At 52.6% G+C, this 16,904-nt stretch overlaps 7 protein-coding genes across 7 annotated transcripts; 4 read left to right on the top strand and 3 right to left on the bottom strand.

Annotated features, from left to right (window-relative positions):
• Positions 1-80: 80 nt before the first annotated feature.
• On the bottom strand, positions 81-3,164 carry CAOG_08161 (hypothetical protein). The gene is made up of 9 exons (XM_004342713.2): positions 2,374-3,164; positions 2,217-2,286; positions 2,003-2,106; positions 1,642-1,863; positions 1,476-1,553; positions 1,280-1,382; positions 1,017-1,166; positions 655-846; positions 81-539 (listed from the first exon to the last, which is right to left on the bottom strand). Exons 1-9 carry the CDS (start codon positions 2,761-2,763, stop codon positions 157-159), a joined length of 1,692 nt encoding a protein of 563 aa, XP_004342762.1. The 5' UTR covers positions 2,764-3,164; the 3' UTR covers positions 81-156.
• A 90-nt stretch (positions 3,165-3,254) lies between these two features.
• CAOG_08160 (cathepsin B) lies at positions 3,255-5,338 on the bottom strand. The gene is made up of 5 exons (XM_004342712.2): positions 4,983-5,338; positions 4,485-4,512; positions 4,345-4,389; positions 4,009-4,209; positions 3,255-3,901 (listed from the first exon to the last, which is right to left on the bottom strand). The coding sequence occupies exons 1-5, from the start codon at positions 5,283-5,285 to the stop codon at positions 3,480-3,482; spliced, it is 999 nt and encodes a 332-aa protein (XP_004342761.1). The 5' UTR covers positions 5,286-5,338; the 3' UTR covers positions 3,255-3,479.
• Positions 5,339-6,357: 1,019 nt separating this feature from the next.
• On the top strand, positions 6,358-7,864 carry CAOG_08159 (hypothetical protein; the record flags this gene model as incomplete). Its single annotated transcript, XM_004342711.1, has 2 exons — positions 6,358-6,838; positions 6,930-7,864. 2 exons carry the CDS (start codon positions 6,358-6,360, stop codon positions 7,862-7,864), a joined length of 1,416 nt encoding a protein of 471 aa, XP_004342760.1.
• A 189-nt stretch (positions 7,865-8,053) lies between these two features.
• Positions 8,054-9,119, top strand: CAOG_08158 (hypothetical protein). Its single transcript, XM_004342710.2, has 4 exons — positions 8,054-8,301; positions 8,423-8,486; positions 8,686-8,785; positions 8,941-9,119. The coding sequence occupies exons 1-4, from the start codon at positions 8,192-8,194 to the stop codon at positions 8,991-8,993; spliced, it is 327 nt and encodes a 108-aa protein (XP_004342759.1). The 5' UTR covers positions 8,054-8,191; the 3' UTR covers positions 8,994-9,119.
• On the bottom strand, positions 8,973-12,094 carry CAOG_08157 (lymphoid specific helicase variant4). The gene is made up of 5 exons (XM_004342709.2): positions 11,815-12,094; positions 9,876-11,675; positions 9,623-9,739; positions 9,381-9,540; positions 8,973-9,295 (listed from the first exon to the last, which is right to left on the bottom strand). The coding sequence occupies exons 1-5, from the start codon at positions 12,070-12,072 to the stop codon at positions 9,123-9,125; spliced, it is 2,508 nt and encodes an 835-aa protein (XP_004342758.1). The 5' UTR covers positions 12,073-12,094; the 3' UTR covers positions 8,973-9,122.
• Positions 12,095-12,374: 280 nt separating this feature from the next.
• Positions 12,375-15,425, top strand: CAOG_08156 (glucose transporter). Its single transcript, XM_004342708.2, has 5 exons — positions 12,375-12,616; positions 13,531-13,632; positions 13,723-13,847; positions 13,961-14,076; positions 14,204-15,425. Exons 1-5 carry the CDS (start codon positions 12,452-12,454, stop codon positions 15,247-15,249), a joined length of 1,554 nt encoding a protein of 517 aa, XP_004342757.1. The 5' UTR covers positions 12,375-12,451; the 3' UTR covers positions 15,250-15,425.
• Positions 15,426-15,832: 407 nt separating this feature from the next.
• On the top strand, positions 15,833-16,447 carry CAOG_09169 (hypothetical protein; the record flags this gene model as incomplete). Its single annotated transcript, XM_011272580.1, has 2 exons — positions 15,833-16,067; positions 16,285-16,447. Coding segments are annotated over 2 exons (398 nt in total), but the record flags the coding sequence as incomplete, so codon positions are not given.
• Positions 16,448-16,904: the final 457 nt, after the last annotated feature.

The following is a 16,904-nucleotide window of genomic DNA, read 5'->3' as shown; positions in this document are numbered from 1 at the left end:
CGACAGTGCTTCGACAAGCTGAACCTGCCCCCCCCCCAATCTACAAGGTCTGGAAAATAGATGCACGATTGCGATTGGAGTTGGGCGAACAAATCTCTGCATTCTCCTCTCGTCATCGTCGGACTGCAACGCACCAACGAGCACCAAACCGTGCCATTACACGCGTCGTGTTCCTGTGGGATTCGCAGACGTCGACAAAGGTCGAGCGGACGAGGAAACTGTGCGCGCACTGGGACCTGAAGTGCTCGACGCAACACTGCTGCTGCTGCGGGTGCCGGTGGGGACTCTGGTGGTCGGCGCAAACTGAGTGGCAGTCCTTCCGTTGATTGCTCGGTTTTCGGTCGGAATGCCAGTTGAGACGGCAGCAAATTTGCTGTTGGGGCCCACCGATGCCGTCGGAGCAGACTGCTGCTGCTGGCGCTGTTGTGCAGTTGCTGCATTTTGCGAAGTCGGCCAAGACAAGCACCATCGATCCGCGGCCGCCAGAAGAGCAAAGGTTCCATCTGCGCTCCAAGCAATGCTCTGGACCTTGAAGGTTTCTGCCATGCATGGGAATCATTGTGTTTTTTTTTTTTTTTTTGTTTTTTTTTTTTTTTTGGTTTGTGAGATGAGAACTTGAGCAACGATTGCGCCAAACCGCCACAGCACACTTACCGTCATTGAGCAGAACAGTGCGTGGCTCTTCCCGTGCACTCCACACAAAGAGCTTGTTCGAGGAAGCGACCAAGCCCAGTTGCGAAAGAGACGGGTGCCACTGCGCGCCTCGGCAAGGAGCATTGCTAATGACGCAAGCGAGCAACTCTGCTTCCACGGTGCTCCAAATCCAAATCACGCTGGGATAGTTGTCTAACACACAGACCAGTCAGCGCTCTGAGGGCTTCTTTTTTTTTTTTTTTTTTTTTTTTTGTTTGTTTGTTTGTTTGTTTGTTTGTTTGTTTGTTTGTTTGTTTGTTTGTTTGTTTGTTTGTTTGTTTGTTTGATTTTTGCTCAATCCACCATCCTGTGTAGGCACCTACCATGCTTCGTGGCAAGAAGATTGTGGCCAGAATCAAACAGCAACCAGCCAACGCCGTTCTTCACCGGTTGTGCGGGCTTTGTCGAAGAAGAGGACGCCGCCGGTTCTGGCCTGGACGGCAACGAGGTGATTGCATTTCGATCAACTTTATCTGATAGTTGCCAAAGAATGACCAAACAAGATCAGTTCCAGAGCCATCCGTCAGAGCGCATGTGGACCCGCGAGCGCAGAGAGCAGTTGACAAAAGGCGATTGCAACTCTTACAAGGTCCACTTGTGGCAATTGCTGCAGCACGAGCACTCGCAGAGACAAATTGACTCGAGACTGCTGAATGAGAAGCATCTCCAACTTGTTCTCGAACGACAGTCTGACGACAAAGCAAAAGCACCCAACAGAAAAAAACAACAATGAGCGTCTTGACTGAAAATGGGCCATAAGCAGATTTGTGTGTGCGACGTACGGTGGTTGGAACAAACGATCCCAGAGAGTGATCCAACTCGGCAATCAACGCTCCGGTGAGCGTGTTAACCAGACGAACCTAAATTTCATGACGCCGGAATCAAACGTGAGGACATGTACACAAAACGCGTCTGACCTCGATGCTGGGCTCCCGCTATCAAAATTACTTTATCGTCGCAGCTGCCGATGGCGAGAACATGGCCGTCCGATGACAAGATCGCGCTTCGAATGCCGAGCGCGGTATCGTTTGCGTTGTACCGCCACATGACAGTGCCTTCGAGCCCGTAGCACATCATGGCAAACTTGGTGCTGCTGTTCCAAATGAACACACATCCACTCGAGGCAGCCCAGACGAAATCTGCAGCATCACTCAGGTCGATCGCAAATCGCTGAGGTTGGGTGAGAGAGAGGTGTGAGCGATTTGCATGCGGAACCAGTTTAGCTGGGAGAGGAATCCGAGTGTGTTCACAGTGTCATGGGGTGTGTGTGGGGGGGGGATGAAGGGAGGAAGGGGCGACAATCACATACCTGAAGCAGCTGCCAAGTGGTGGTGCTAAAGATCTCCAGAGTGTCAGAGCAATCTGTGCGCTGCAGCATGGCAAAGAGCTTGCCGTTCGGCGAAAAGGACATGCCTGCATTCGTATTGCCATAGCATACAGCACATCGTCAGGTGAGCATCATTGCTGTTCGATTTGACCCCGAGCAAAGTGGTGTTTTTTTTTGGGGGGGGAGGGAAACGTACCAGAGGCGGATTTGGGGTTTTTGATTTGGTACGCAACCCCGGTTGCAATGTGCCACACGATAATTCGCATCTGATCGGTGCAGTGATTGAAAGTGAGTCGCTCGTTCCGGTGTACGCATGAGTGCGCTGCGCTTTAAAAAGCGGGTGCGGCGCTTACCGAATAGTTGCTCGTGCAGAGAACAGCGCTTGCATCAGGAGCCCAGCGGCACGCCGAGATGCCGGTAAGCTCGTCATCGATTCGAGCAGACCAGGTCGACTGCAGGCGGAATGCTTGGAGACTGCCCTTTTTCAGCGACGCAGCCAGAATGTGCACAGAGTCCGCCGCCCATTCAATCGCGTCGATTTCGTCTCCGCATGCGAACAATGCCACCGTCTCCATCGACTCTGTGGAGCGCACAACTAGGCGCGTTTGGACTGCCGTCGCAACAAACTGCCCATTGGGCGACAGCTGCACGAGCTGCGGCTGGGCCAGTGCGATTGTGTCGGAAAACCAAGCGGTTTCGGCAACAGCAGTTGCAGGATTGCTTTCTCCTTGAGGATTGGCCATTTTCGAGCAGATGTGATATGTATCCCCGGTTTTTGTCTTGTTGCTGTGATACGAGTCCCCGTGTAGAGCAGCCTTGACTGTGAGGAGAAGGACTGAGAGAGCGCGTTTAAGGTTCGAAAGTGAGTGAATCGGAAAGTGTTTCAAACCGTTTTTCAAAAAAAAAAAATACAAATACAAAAAACCCGCCAAAAACCAGTCAATGTCACAAGCAACCGGTGCAGTCCTCCTTCCGACACTAGTACTGGGTGAGAGATCAAGTCGTGATGGTTGTTGCCGTGGTTGTTGTCAGCGGAGGGGGCAGCGGGGAAGGGCGGCCGACGAGTTGCTGAAATAGCACAACGCCGATCGTCCGTTTCGCCATCTCCGCTCCCTGCAGAAGACGGCCGCGCACTCGCTCGACACTCTCTCGCCAAATCTACGCGAGCAAGCCGACCCCCAAGAAAACGTCTGTCGGAGCACTATCGTTGAAGTTGTGTGTGTGTTGGGGGGGGGGGAAAGCCTCACGCTGCTTTTGGTTTCAAAAAAAAAAAAACTGTCAAACCTTCATCACTTTGCTCAATTTTGTCAATTTCGCTTCTTTTCAAAACTCAACAAATCAAATCAACAAGAGAGCAGAGACCGACGAGATTTGATGAAAAAGACAACGAGACAAAAAAAAAAGGGGGGGGCCCTCGGAGAGCAAAAGGCAGATTCAAGCGAAATTGCGGGAAAATCGCTTAGGCGAGCTTGGGAAGGCCACCAACAACATCGTTGTTGATGCCGCAGTCACCGCGGAGGATCTTGAAGAAGCCGCCATCGCCCCAGGAGGGGTTCCACGAGTTCTTGACAAGCCAGTAGGGGGAGCCAGACTCAGTGCCCCAGCCGACGATCGAGATGGCGTGGCCACCGAGGACGGAGCCGGAGGTGTGCTTGTAGACACCGCTGCGGTAGGTGGGGAAGTCAGAGTAGACAGTGAAGGCAGCCTCAACGGGGCCGTGGTTGAGGATTTCGGTCTGGATGGCAGCGTCAGTGCGGCCAACAGAGTAGCTGGACTGGCCGTAGTGGAGATCGGCAGTGTAGGTGTTGGCAGTGTAGCCGGCAACGCAGGACTTGGTGCACTTGGGGGTGCTGTAGTCGGTGGAGGGGCAGTCGGGGTAGTCTGGGTTTTTTGTTGTTGTTGTTTTCGAGAAGAGTGAGTGACAGAGGAAAGCAACAGAGAAAACAAACACCCCTCCCCCCCCAAATATCAAGGCAGAACATGCATACCGGGGCTGGCCTCGTGGTGGGCGCAAGCGGGGAAGTCGTAGGGCTTGCAGTAGCCAGTGGTGTTGTAGAGGTAGCCAGTCACAATGCCCTTGTTCTTGTAGTAGTCCCAGGACGGGCCAAGCTGGCCACCGTCGCAACCATCACCGCACGAGGTGCAGCACGAGAGGAGGTCGGAAGCGGAGAGACGGACGATCTTGGTGGCTGAAAGGAAAGAAACAAAAAACAAAACAAAAAAAAAACAAAAAAAAAAAGCAACAAAAAAAGCAACAAAAAGTCAGACATGCGGCATAAAAACGAAACAACAACGAGCAAGGACATGGTTGAGAGAGGACATACCGTTGGAGGCAATGCAGATACGGTCGGACATGGACTCGACGGCGCCTAATAACGCATGGAAGCAAACATCACAAAAGGGTGAGCTTTTGGCCCTCTTCCACACTTCAAAGCACGCGCGGCATTGCGCAAAAAGGCGTTACCGAAAGCCCAGCAGCTGCCGCAAGCAGACTATTCGCATCGAATGCGCAGACCGACGAGAGGAGGACGCGGAAACCAAAAAAAAAAAAAAACAAAAAAAAAATGCAAAAGAGGAAAGAATGCGCAGAGGCAAGCAAAGTCACGGGCAAACAAGGCAAACTAGTTAGTGCGTCGTAAGGTTGGCCATTTTAAAAAAAGCAATGTCATGAGGTGTGAGTCACATGAGACTCATCAAATTATTCAAAGATTTTTTTTTTTTTTTAAGGTGGCTGTGTTTGATGTGGCTGTTTGTTGCTGTTTTGCTGTTGTGCTGCTTGACTGCAACAAACGCCGAGCTCAAAGAACCACAGCCACACGCTCGTCACACTGTAGCAGGAGAGCATCATGACTCGCAACTCAACAGAACCGAAAAAAAAAAAAAAAAAAAAAAAAAAAAAAAGCAAGCGTGACATTTTTTTTCTTTGTTTTTTTCGTTTTCATCCTCCACTGTGTGAACTTGCCTGGTCACGGACTTCCTTGATGGTGGGGCAGGCAGGCCAGTTGGTGCGCGAGTCGAAGGTGTCGGGGATGGCCTCGGCGATGGGGGCAACCTTGAGGGGAAGACGCTGGTCCTCGGGGGTCTCGAGGGCACCGCAGAGACGGGCAACCTCGTCGAAGGAGCCAAAGCGGGTGGGGCGCTCGGCAACCCAGGTGGTCTTGAGGCTGTTGATGTGGTCGACCATGTCGCCGATGGGGTCGACGGGCACGGCAGTCGCCGCGGTGGCGAGCAGAGCGAGAAGAGCGAGGCAAGCGAAAGTGCGCATCGTCACAAGAGGGAAGAAAAGATAAAGACTGAGAGTTTGAGCTCAAGCTCTGCATTTGGAAGTCAGAAGGATGAAAGGGTGAAATGAAATTCGGAATAGTCATCCAATAAAAGCAGAAGCAGTGCACGAGCATGTGTTGTCAATACGCGGGTAACGAGGGTTGTCTTGGCAATCCACAATGGACGAAAGCAAAAAAAAAACTCAACAAATCGATAGAAATGTTGCAAACAACAACTCAACGCTCAAAATGAACGGCAACGAAAACCAGAGCAAGTCATCACTGCGCTTGAGTGAGCTGCGAGGGCACCTGCGAAGATTATTGGGGGTAGGATGGCGATCGAAGGGCCAAAAAGGCAAAATAAACGAACAACGAAAAAAAAAAAAACTTCACCCGTCACCTCACCTGCATCTCGTCATATCCCCGTGGCAGATGGCTCGCTTTGGGCGCTGAATGCACACCTAAAGACAGAGCAAAAGCAAGACATGACACGCACTCGGTCTGCGCAGTCGCCGACAACACGTCAATCGGCAGCGAACTCGATTTGCGCTAAAACAAACGCATTCATCCCCGCATCGCCATCCTCCGCGCCCCACCCCACCCCCTTCTCTGCCGTGCCACAAAAACACACAATCAAACCCACACTGAGTGCTCATCGCTGCCGAGTTGCCAGCTCAGATCCGACCACGAAATAGAAGCTGCTGGAAACGACAACAACACAAAATGACATCATCAGTTTCGGTGTTTGATTTTTCAAACATTGCGTCAGACACCAAATTGCATTCAAATAGCCCTCGCCCAAAACAAGCAACAAAGCTCAGTCTTGTGTCTATTTCGACAACCCTGCTGACTACTGCAACGAAGAAGCGGCGCCAAGAACACAGCGTCTGAGCCACACCACACACAGAGCTCAGAGTTGACCCTGCCTTCGTCCCAACCACTCGCTTCCCCGCCTCCCCCTCGAAAGAAGCAGCCCTGTCGCTTTTCAAGCTTACCACCATTTCGTAACCGCGCAGTCCGGATTTCGTCATTTTTTTTTTCTGAACAACCACAACAACCACAAGAAAACAAAAAATGTACTTCAGGGCTGCAAACACCGCATTGAGGATACGCAACAAGCGTAACGTGTACAATGTCAAGTCCAAGTTTCAAAAGAAGATCAACAACAAAAAGTCCAAGAGGAACACGATGAACAAGAACAATGCTGCGAGCCCTTCGACCACCGCGCTGGCCTTTGCGCTGGCGTCCGGATTGACCCCGTCGGTCGGGACCTTGTCGGCCTTGAGTGCCAAGTCTGAGCTATCAGCTCGCGGTTTCAACGCTCTCCGTACCAACCGTCGTCGCATTGCTCATTCCAAAGCATCATCACTCGAGTCGGCGATCTCAGCGTCGTCGTTCGAATCTGCCTCGAACAACAACAACAACAACAACAACGCCCGCAACAACAAGAACACCAACGCCTCCGTCGACATGGCCGACTCCACCTGCACCGGTTCTGGCTCTGGCTCGCTCTCCGAGTCCAGCGACGGCTGTGGCGACTCTGCCGACGCCTCCGGTGATGGCGCTATTGACGGCCCGGGCTACCATCTTCTCCCTTGAATCCGACTCGCTTCCCGCACCCCCAACCCACCCATCAAAACTACAAGTTAATACCACAACCACTACTACTACTACCACCAACCGTCATGTGAGCACCCAAACTACTGTTACCCAACGCACCGCCTCTACCACCGTTACCCCGACTGCCGATTTTACCAACACCAACAACATCAACATCAGCAACACGACCACCAACCGCGTGCACTTGTCCGAGAACTTTTCGCTCGAAGTCCCTGTCGACACTGCGTCCATTGCCTACATGCAGCGTGTCGTCTCGTCGAACGAGGAAGCCGGTCTTGTTGTCACCTGGTTTGACCCCTTCCGCGACTACCGCCGGATGCAGCTCTCCGAGTCCGCCCGACGCATCCGCGACTGCCCCAACGCCGGTGGCTCGTCCGTCGAGTCTGAGGTCTTGTCCTTCGAAGTCATCAACCGCTGCTTTGGCGCGACCCTGCACAAGACTGAGATGGAGGTCCGATACTTCCCCCACGGCGGGTCCATCACCGATTACACGTGCCGGATGTTTGGCTCGCTCGTCGGTGTCTCCGTCACCCGCGCCATGAACTTCAACCGCGCCTTCACCCTCGACGACGCCCACAAGCTCCTGAGCAAGAAGCTCAACGGTATCGTCAACGCCAACCTGAACTCGCTCGAGAACTGGAGCAAGCAAATTTTGCACGTGTGGTGCTCGTCCGAGGAGCACGTCCGAACCCTGGTCGAGGCCTACCCACTGCTCCCTGCCGCCACCCGTGCCAACACTGTTGTCGTCTTCACCATTGCCAAGGCTGACTGGCTCTTTGTCAACCCCGACAACCGAAAGGCTCTCGCTCAGTTTGCCCGATCCACTGCCGCCACTGTCGCTGCCTGCGCTCTCGGCAGCCCTGCCACCACTCGAACCCAAGTGCGTGCCCAACTGCGCACTACGGTTGTGCAGTTCCAGCAGTCTATGTGCGGGCCCATGCCTTCGATCCGTGTAATGTGAATGTTTCTTAACCGTTTTCTATTACTGTCGAATCTTTGTTTTCTCTTCATTTTGTCCGTTGACTGTTTTTTTTTTCTTTCTTTCTTTCTTGTTAATATGTCTTGTTGTTTCTGGCTTGCTGTTGTTGCTCGTGTATGTTTGTGCTTGCATGCTTTTTGTTATTCCGTTTTGTCTCTTTGTCTCAATCAGAAAAATATCAAAACAACCAACAATCGGCTTTTCTCCAACATTGGCTTTGACTTTGCATTCACTGAACCCAGCTCGTGCCAAACCGGATGCTCACTCTACTTCCACATCGATTCCCGTTGTTTGCGATACTTACCAAGAATGGCATCTGTTGGCAAGTGTGCTCGCTGCGAGAAGACCGTCTACCAGCTCGAGGCCATCACCGTCGGGCCTCCCCGCAACGTCGAAGTCTTCCACAAGAGCTGCTTCAAGTAAGCCTAGTCTTGCTTGCTGGTGGTGCGCGCCGTCGACCATGATGGGGGTTGCGAGGCGATGAAAGAATGTGGATGCAACAGTATGGCTTCAAGCTCACCTTTTTCTGTCTCTGTGCAGATGCTCCCAGCCCGGCTGCACCTGGCCGCTGAACGTGTCCAACTACAAGTACACCAATGACAAGGTAACTACAAAGTCGCCAAACATTGCAACCATTGCGTCGTTTGTGTGTTTGAGCCAAATTCTTTTCCTTTCTTTTTTTTTTCTTTTTTTTTTCTTTTTTTTCCCTTCGTTTTCCTGTGTGTTTCAAAAGCTGGTGTGAACAATCACTTTGTGCCAAACAAGTACTCAAACGCGATGGATTTTATTGCTCGCCTTTGTAGGTTTGGTGCGGTCCTCACAACCCGACGTCTGGCGCAAGCTATGGTGCTCACGAACAAAACTCGCTCGACATCACTGCTCAATCGGTTCAGAATGCACTCAGTACGAAAATCTCAGTGCTTGTTTGAATGTCGCATCACCACCCCGGGGGGATGTGGCTGTGCTGGCGCAGGGCAGTTTCGTCGCTATTGACATTCTGGCATTGAACCCTGGTTTGTCCTTTTTTTTTTGTTTTGTTCCTTCACGTTCACGAGCAGGCGCACCGCGAGCACAAGACCTCGTCAACCAGCAAATCCGAAAGACCACATAACGATTTCAAGTGATCTTCCGCTTGACATTGCAGTGTGCTTTTGAGAGGCAAATACTGTATCAACATCAATCCAGAAAGACTTTGTGTATTTTTTTTTTTTGACAAAATGAAGCCCTCTTTACAGCTTCTTTACACGCTCATGTTGGTGCGATCCATCAAACGACTGAGCTCCTCGCGCGACAGAATCTTTGCAGTGTCGGTATCCGTCGTCTTGAAGGTGACACGGTCGTCGGAATGCAAGAGTTCGACAATGTCGTCCACTTGAATGGCTTTGGTCGCTTGCGCCAAATTTTTAAAGTGACCTTGCCGCAGGCAGAAGGCAGGACGAAGGTCAGCAAGAGTGCTCCATGTTATTCAAACGTTGCATGCAGCAGACGCAAAACATACCCTCATGAATAACGAGCTTTTCGAGCTTGCGCTTGGCCATTGCGCGCTCAATGATGCGCTGCTCAACCGTGTTGGCCGTGACCAAGCGGTAGACAATCACAGGCTTTGTTTGGCCAATGCGGTGGCAGCGATCTTGTGCTTGCAGATCGGCTTGCGGGTTCTGCAAAGCGAAACACAGCCAGCAAAGCTCAGCAAATCCCGAAATGGAAAGGAACCACCCATCCATCGTCCTGCAAGCATACCCAGTCACTGTCGTAAAGGATCACAGTGTCAGCGGCGATGAGGTTGATGCCAAGACCGCCAGCTCGTGTGCTGAGCAAGAACGCAAAGACTTCGGGGTCTGAGTTGAACGAACGAATCTGTGTTGACAAAAAAATTCAAGGTGCAACAACAACATTGAAATTGCACATCCTCAAACTCGCTTGAGCCACTCTCAGAGTCGACCCAGCCCCCTCATCATCCTCCTCATCGTCCTCCTCCTCCTCCTCCTCGCACCTGTTCCTGGCGATCGGCCAGCGAGACCGCGCCATCCAAACGGCAGACGGCAGTGTTTCGCAGCTCAAAGTAGTCCTGGAGCAGATCGAGCATGCGCGTCATTTGAGAAAAGATGAGCACCTTGTGGCCTTTGCGTCGCAGGGCTGGAAGCAGCTCGTCGAGGAGGCGAAGCTTGCCGCAGGCTTGGATCAGCTCTTCGTCCACTCGTGGAAGCCCGGCAGAGTCCAGAGGAAAGTTCAAGAGATACGGATGATTGCAGCACTTGCGGAGTTGCATGAGCACGTTTTGCAGCTTGATGCTGGTATTGGAGGCGGGAGTCTTGACGGTCGGCGTGCGGGGCATGACGGCGTCGCGGACATCGTGCGAGCTCTCGAGGCCAAACGCAAACTCGGCGTCCTCGGCAATCTCAGAGTACTTGCTTGTGCGACGGGCAGCGCGTGGGAGGTTGCGGCCACTACTACCAGCAGGTGTCGTTGGTGGCGGGGATGCTGCGAAAGCTGACGACGACGACGACGACGACGACGACGACGACGACGACGACGACGAAGCAGCACCGTCTCCACTATTGCTGCTGCTGCTGCTGCTGCTGCTGCTGCTGCTGCTAGCCTCGCGATTCTCCCGAGCAATCATCTCGATAATACTCTTGTCAAGAGTCTGTGCATAATACTTGCGCTGCAGCTCTGTGAGTGGGGCGTAAACGAGCATTTCCTTCTTGGGAGGCAACAATGTCTCGACGTCGGTTTTGAGCCGCCGAAGCAAAAATGGCTGGAGAATGTGATGCAGCTTTTGCAGGATTTTATCACTCTCGTGCTCTTGCAGGAAGGAGCGCTCGCAGCCCTCTGCATCGTCCACAACGCCCGAAAAGTCAAACCACTGCTGGAACGCATCAAGGTCGTCGAAAATGTCGGGCAGCAAAAAGTTCAGCAGCGACCAAAGCTCGGATAAGTTGTTTTGCAGCGGAGTGCCAGTCAGAAGGAGCCTGTTGACAGAGTCGTAGAGCTTGAGCTCGCGGATGAGACGACAGTTGAGGTTTTTGATGCGGTGCCCCTCGTCAATGATGATGTACTTCCAGAGATGCTTTTGCAGAAACTTGCGGTCGTTCATGATCAGCTCGTAGGACGTGACAACAACGGGCAGGCAATTGACCCTGCTGCTCGAGCCTGGAATTGTGACTGGGTGCAGGGCTGTGAACTGCTTGCGCAACTCGGCACGCGCGGAAGCCTGGCCGTGGTACAAGATGGTTGGAATGCCCGGGGTGAAGCGTGCCAGCTCGCTAATCCAGTTGGCAAGCGTTGATAACGGCGTGGCAACCAAGAACGGGCCTTGCACACCCTTCTCGACGAGGTGCGCAATGAAGGCAATGCATTGCAGCGTTTTGCCGAGGCCCATCTCATCGGCCAAGATGCCGTTCAGCCCGTTTTCAAACAGAGAGATGAGCCAAGCCAAGCCGCGCTGCTGATATGGTCGGAGTTGGCCTCCCACGAGCAGAGCGGGCTGAGCTGGTGCGGAAGTCTCAGCTTCAGCCGCATCCGTTGATTCGGCAGCTCTGCGGACGCGCTTGCTTGGAGGAGGAGAAGGAGCAGCAGCAGTCGAGCTGGTGCTTGATGATCGCTTGACTGACGCTCGTCCTGGGGTGGATCGCGTGCGAGGCGGCGGCGTTTCGGCCACCGCTATGGCAGCTTGGCTCGCTTGCTTGAGCTTGTCCAGCAGAAAGTCCGAGTACAGCTGGGTCTTTTCCAGCAAAAAGTGTAGCCGCGCGAGCTTTTGTGTTGCCAGCGTCTTGTCGTGCTCTGACAAAGCCTGTGGGTGCGGCATCAACCAGAAATGAGCTGGCAAGAATTTGGCGGGAAAAGTCGAGCAAAACGCGCAAGGTTCGCAACGAGCTCCACCAACCAACCGGGCCGCCCACTTGGCATGATCAGGAGTGGCATATACTGACCTGGGCACGCATTTGCTTGTCCTCCTCGACCGAGCGGGCGTGCAGGCTGCGCTCCTCGCTCACAATGTCGTCGCCGAGCAAAAGCGCCGACTGCTCGTCGTCAACACCGTCCTCGTCATTCACGTCCTCCTCGACCTCGTTGGATGACATTGGCTGGTGTGTGCTTTCACTTTGGTTTTCGTCGTTGGTGCAGGCAGACTCGTCCAGCCCTTGTTCGTTGTCCACGAGCATCCGGACGCATGTTTCAGCTCCGGCCATCTTTCAAACAGTATGCTCAAAGAGAAAACGACTGGCTTTTTTGTTTTGGTTTTGAATCGAGCTCTCAGTTGTGGGGTTCGCATTGTCGTCAGCAACTTCTTTTCCGACGCCATAACGTGCATCAATTGATCTCGCTTCTTCAAAACAACAACCATCACACTCAATGCAAATTGCTGCAAATCACTCGCGTGCTTTCAAGCTATCTGTTACGGGCCAAATGGCTTGAAGGATGATGCGATGTGTGATGCCGAAAGTGCGCAAAGTTGAAGGTGAGGTTTTTGCGGTGAGGTAAGATGCAGTCTGCTTGTTTCACGTTTCTTGGATCTCACTCACTCCTTTGATCTCTCTCTCTCTCGCTCGCTCGCTCTCTCTTTCTGCCATGAGTGACGATCACCACGACGACGACGATCACCACGACGATCACCCTGCCGCGCCCCAGGCAGCCTCGGCCCCCAAGCAACGCTCGTCCGACCCACTAATCCCCCGCGCGTCCCAAGCGAAGGCTTCGCTCTCTGCACCTGGCTCTGCGCCGCTCCCGGACACCGTACGCCCCTCTCGCTCCTGCTTCACACTCACCCACGCACCCACGCACCCCCCCCCTCGCACTCGCCCATTCCAATCGCGCTCACTCGCTCTGTACACCCGTCTGCGATGCCGTTCTCATCTTGGCTCGCTTCTCTGCAAAGTTAAAAACAAAAAATTTAATTTTTTATTTTTTATTTTTTATCGAAATGCGCGCATTTCACCATTCTCTTGCCCCTATTTATTGCTATCGGGGGCCCTTGAGCAGTGGAATGGCAACTGAAGGTCGAGGTGTGTACTGAGGCGTGCATTGAGGTGGGGGCGTGATTCTGGCTGATCCCACAAGACCAGGCACATGCGCACGCCAGAACCAGCGACTCAGCCACTTGCGAGCTATTTTTTTTTTTTTTCGTTTTTTTTTTTTTTTTTTTTTTTTTTTGGTTGCTCGTTCGTCTGTCTTGTTCGGAGGACGACTCTGAGACACAGACAAGAGGCCGGAAGCAAGGGGGTTTTGAGCGAAACACACTACGCACACCCATACGCACCACGCTGGGGAAGCGCACACTGTGCGGGACCTTACTTGACTAAACTCGGCGGTTCTTTTTCCTTGTTCCAATCCTACAAACCCGCATCATTCGAAAATCAAATCCACCGGTGCGACAGCTGAGCTGGGGCTGGTCAGGCGCAGGACACCGTGTGTGTGTGTGTGTGGCTACAGTACGACGGATGCATGGAGATGGGGGGGGAGTGGCGAGTGCAATGGGCAGACAGCGGGGCTCACGCTCACGTCGGTGTCAAAGGTGTGACTCACGTTTTTTTTTTTTCGTTTTTTTTTTTCGGTTTGTGTTTTTTCGTTACCTCGTCTTCGCTCGCTGTCATTCATCTTTGCTCACACACTCACGCATTGTGCAACCTGTATATCTCGTTCCGTTGCAGTATGGCGCATTCACGCTACGTCTCGCAGCGTCAGTGGCCGCCGCTTGCTGCTCTGCCTTCATCTATGGCTACAACATTGGTGTCATCAGCAACGCTCAATTTGTAAGAGACTTGAATCTGTTGCTCAAGTTGTTTTCCTTAATCATCAGGACAACGCTCACCCAATGCTCCCTTTTTTTTTTCCCAATGCAGCCCCTTGAAAGAGAATTCCCCATTCTCTATAACGACTTTGAATGGTCGGTTTGCGTGTCCATCTTTTGCATCGGTGGTCTGATTGGCGCCCTTGGTGCCAGTTGGCCCGTTGAACGCATCGGCCGGTGAGTGGTTGCTTTGCTCACTGTTCGCCCCCGAAAGACCATGCGTCGTTGATGCTCAACCTCCGCTCTTCGCGGTTTTGTTTTATTTTGTTGTTTTTTGCTCTACTTTGCAGTAAGCCAACACTCATGCTCAACGCCGTCATTTACTTTTTGGGTGGCGGCCTCCTCGCCTTCGCGACCTCTTGGGGCATGATTGCGGCGGGTCGTTTCTTTGTCGGTATTGCAAGCGGTCAGTACCAAAGAGTTTTGATTTTTTTTTCTTGTTCTTCTCTCGCTTGTGCTCACCTTTGCCTGCCCCCTTCCCCCCCCCTTTTGTTTTGTTCTTGGTTTCGTTGTTGTCTCGCTTGTTGCGCCAGGTGTCGGAACGCTCGTCGTGCCCATGTACATTCAAGAAAACGCTCCGCTCCGCTTGGTCGGTGCCCTGGGAACGCTGAATCAGCTGGCCATCACTGTCGGCATTCTGGTTGCCGAGGTGCTTGGCATTTCGTCGATTCTCGGAACCGATTCTGGCTGGCCCTGGCTGCTGGGTATGGTGGTCTTCCCTGCTGCTGCCACGTCTTTGTCGCTCTTTTTCCTGGACGACACCCCAGCGTATCTCTTTTCCAAGGGTAACAGCGAAGCTGCGCGCGCCGTCTTGACCAAACTGCGTGGTCGCGGCGTTGACATTGGCCCCGAAGCGTTGGAGATTGCCCATGAAGTCGAAACCGCTCGCGCGATGGTTCAACCTCCGTTCCTCGACCTGTTCAAGCCTGCTGTGAGCCGCCAAGTGTTTGTGGGCGTGGGTCTCCAGCTCGCACAGCAGCTGACGGGTATCAATGCCGTCTTTAGCTTCTCCACTGAAATCTTCGAGGATGCTGGCGTCGATGACTCGGACATGATCACCTGCGTTCTCGGCGCCATTAACGTCATTCTGACGATCGTGGCCGTCGGCCTGCTGATTCGTTTCGGTCGCCGCACGTTGCTCATTGTCGGTTTCAGCGGCATGACTGTGGCATACCTGCTCCTGTCCATCTCGTACATTTACATGCACGACGTTTCCAACTTGAGCTACCTGTCAATCGTCTCCACCATCATGACTGTGCTCTTCTTTGCCATTGGCCCCGGCCCCGTGCCGTGGATTGTGATTGCCGAGATCTTCCCGATGGAGTACAAGTCCAACGCCATGTCTCTTTCTGTCGTCATCAACTGGCTCGCCAACTTTGTGGTCATGGTCACCTTCCGCTTCCTCAAGTCGGGCCTCGACTCGTACGTCTTCCTGCCCTACATGTTCCTGGCCGCCATCTTCACCGCTTTCGTGTGGTTCTTTGTCATTGAGACCAAGAACCGCACCATCGATGAGGTCACCAGCGAGTTCAAGAAGGCCACCTCTCCCAAGGCTCGCCGCGAGAGCACCCGTGTTTAAAAGTGTAACACTTTTGTGTTTGGAGGACGTCGACCAAGTGAGCTTTCGATGAACGAGCTGATTCGATCTGGGATTGGGATGTTGTTGTTGATGTTGTTGTTGTTTTTTGGACTCTGATATGGTCAACAAGTGCCAGGTCACTCGTTTTTGATCTATTTACTTGCCAAAAGTGTGGCTTTTCTTTTTTTGAATTGTTTCATCGTCGCAATAAATGCTCGCAACAAGAACGCGAACGCTGAACGCCTGCACAGCTCACCTTTGCGAACTGAGGTGTTTGCCTCGTGCTCCAACCCCGATCTCTCTGATCGACGTCTCTGCCGCGACGGCAGCAGCAAGAGTCAACGTGGCGGCTTGGTCCATTCGCCGCATTCATCGAAACTCCATGGTTGCTTCCAACTATGCGACGCTCAGTCGGCAACCGCTTCATCGTCATGACCGCCGTCCAATTGCACCGGCGAGTCTGTCGCCCGTCTGCCCGTCGCTGTCACTGCACCCTTCGTTGCATCCGAATTCCATGTCGCTGCATCCTCCCGCTTTGGACGGTAGACTGCGCAGTCCTTGGTCATCACTCAGTCGGCGATTCATGTCATCACATCCATCGGCACATCCTCTTCCGCATTCTGCAGCGAGCGTGCACCAGCAGCACACGTCGCAGGCCACGCCACTGTTCGCTGCCGTGCCTGCCAACACGACCACGGACGAACGCTCCGAGACAGACTCGATGGGCGCCATCGGGGTCAAGCACACTGCGTACTGGGGCGCGCAAACCCAGCGCTCGCTCCACCACTTTAGCATTGGCACAGACCACTTCCCGCGCGGTGAGATCTCGCCCTTCCGTGCTTGTCTGGTCGTTTGTTGTGTTTTTTGTTGTTGCCCGTGCTTCATCGAGAGAGGGAAGAAGGCGCGGGCGCCGAGTCGGGCGGTCTGAACATTGGCCACTCATTCTCGTTGTTCTTTGATCTAATCGTGCGCTGATCACCTCCATTCACACACATAGCTATGATCCGTGCGCTTGGCATCCTCAAGAAGGTACAGTTGCACCCTTTCGTTTAGTCCCGTCCTCCAACGTGGCAATGACTTGTTGGGACAAAAGTCATTGCTTGGGTCCACAGCCCCCTTTTTCCATGTCACACTTGGTCGCAATCGTCGTGATGACTGTTGGGCACTCACTTGCGTTATTATTATTCTTCTTCTTGTTGTTGTTGTTGTTGTTGTTGTTGTTGTTGTTGTTGTTGTTGTTGTTGTTGTTGTTGTTGTTGTTGTTGTTGTTGTTGTTGTTGTTGTTGTTGTTGTTGTTGTTGTTGTTGTTGTTGTTGTTGTTGTTGTTGTTGTTGTTGTTGTTGTTGATGTTGATGATGTTGTTGTTGTTGTTGTTGTTGTTGTTGTTGTTGTTGTTGTTGGTGAGATAAAAAATATAAAAACAAAGAAAAGAGTTGGAGTCAACAACTAATTAATCGAAACATGGATAACAATTTGAGTTGGAATGGAGAAGAGAGAGGCAGAGGGAGCAGCGCACAGGCAGGACTCACCTACTCACCTGAGACGATACGAGAAGCTACACTACAATCAACAGAAATGATGACCTACGATGGATCGTATCGCAGCACGGCACAGGTCACAAATCTAAAAAAAAAAGAAAAAAATAAGATGCAAAA

This window comes from Capsaspora owczarzaki, assembly GCF_000151315.2.
Source record: "Capsaspora owczarzaki ATCC 30864 unplaced genomic scaffold supercont2.17, whole genome shotgun sequence".
Taxonomy (NCBI): domain Eukaryota; class Filasterea; order Ministeriida; family Capsasporidae; genus Capsaspora; species Capsaspora owczarzaki.
Note: the sequence above shows the minus strand (reverse complement) of the source record. Positions and strands in the feature narration are given on the sequence as shown.

Excerpts from the sequence above, each read along its gene's own strand:
- CAOG_08160 (XM_004342712.2), bottom strand. The coding sequence starts at position 5,285 with ATGCGCACTTTCGCTTGCCTCGCTCTTCTCGCTCTGCTCGCCACCGCG. Across the intron at positions 4,513-4,982 it reads TCAAGGAAGTCCGTGACCAG|TCTGCTTGCGGCAGCTGCTG; the intron begins GCAAGTTCACAC and ends CGATGCGAATAG. Across the intron at positions 4,390-4,484 it reads CGGCAGCTGCTGGGCTTTCG|GCGCCGTCGAGTCCATGTCC; the intron begins GTAACGCCTTTT and ends ATGCGTTATTAG.
- CAOG_08161 (XM_004342713.2), bottom strand. The coding sequence starts at position 2,763 with ATGGCCAATCCTCAAGGAGAAAGCAATCCTGCAACTGCTGTTGCCGAA. Across the intron at positions 2,287-2,373 it reads TCTGCACGAGCAACTATTCG|ATGCGAATTATCGTGTGGCA; the intron begins GTAAGCGCCGCA and ends TGCACCGATCAG. Across the intron at positions 1,167-1,279 it reads AATTGCCACAAGTGGACCTT|ATAAAGTTGATCGAAATGCA; the intron begins GTAAGAGTTGCA and ends GGCAACTATCAG.
- CAOG_08158 (XM_004342710.2), top strand. The coding sequence starts at position 8,192 with ATGGCATCTGTTGGCAAGTGTGCTCGCTGCGAGAAGACCGTCTACCAG. Across the intron at positions 8,302-8,422 it reads TTCCACAAGAGCTGCTTCAA|ATGCTCCCAGCCCGGCTGCA; the intron begins GTAAGCCTAGTC and ends GTCTCTGTGCAG. Across the intron at positions 8,786-8,940 it reads ATCGGTTCAGAATGCACTCA|GCGCACCGCGAGCACAAGAC; the intron begins GTACGAAAATCT and ends GTTCACGAGCAG.
- CAOG_08157 (XM_004342709.2), bottom strand. The coding sequence starts at position 12,072 with ATGGCCGGAGCTGAAACATGCGTCCGGATGCTCGTGGACAACGAACAA. Across the intron at positions 9,740-9,875 it reads TGGCCGATCGCCAGGAACAG|ATTCGTTCGTTCAACTCAGA; the intron begins GTGCGAGGAGGA and ends TTGTCAACACAG. Across the intron at positions 9,296-9,380 it reads AAAGCTCGTTATTCATGAGG|GTCACTTTAAAAATTTGGCG; the intron begins GTATGTTTTGCG and ends GCCTGCGGCAAG.
- CAOG_08156 (XM_004342708.2), top strand. The coding sequence starts at position 12,452 with ATGAGTGACGATCACCACGACGACGACGATCACCACGACGATCACCCT. Across the intron at positions 13,848-13,960 it reads CCCGTTGAACGCATCGGCCG|TAAGCCAACACTCATGCTCA; the intron begins GTGAGTGGTTGC and ends TCTACTTTGCAG. Across the intron at positions 14,077-14,203 it reads CTTTGTCGGTATTGCAAGCG|GTGTCGGAACGCTCGTCGTG; the intron begins GTCAGTACCAAA and ends TTGTTGCGCCAG.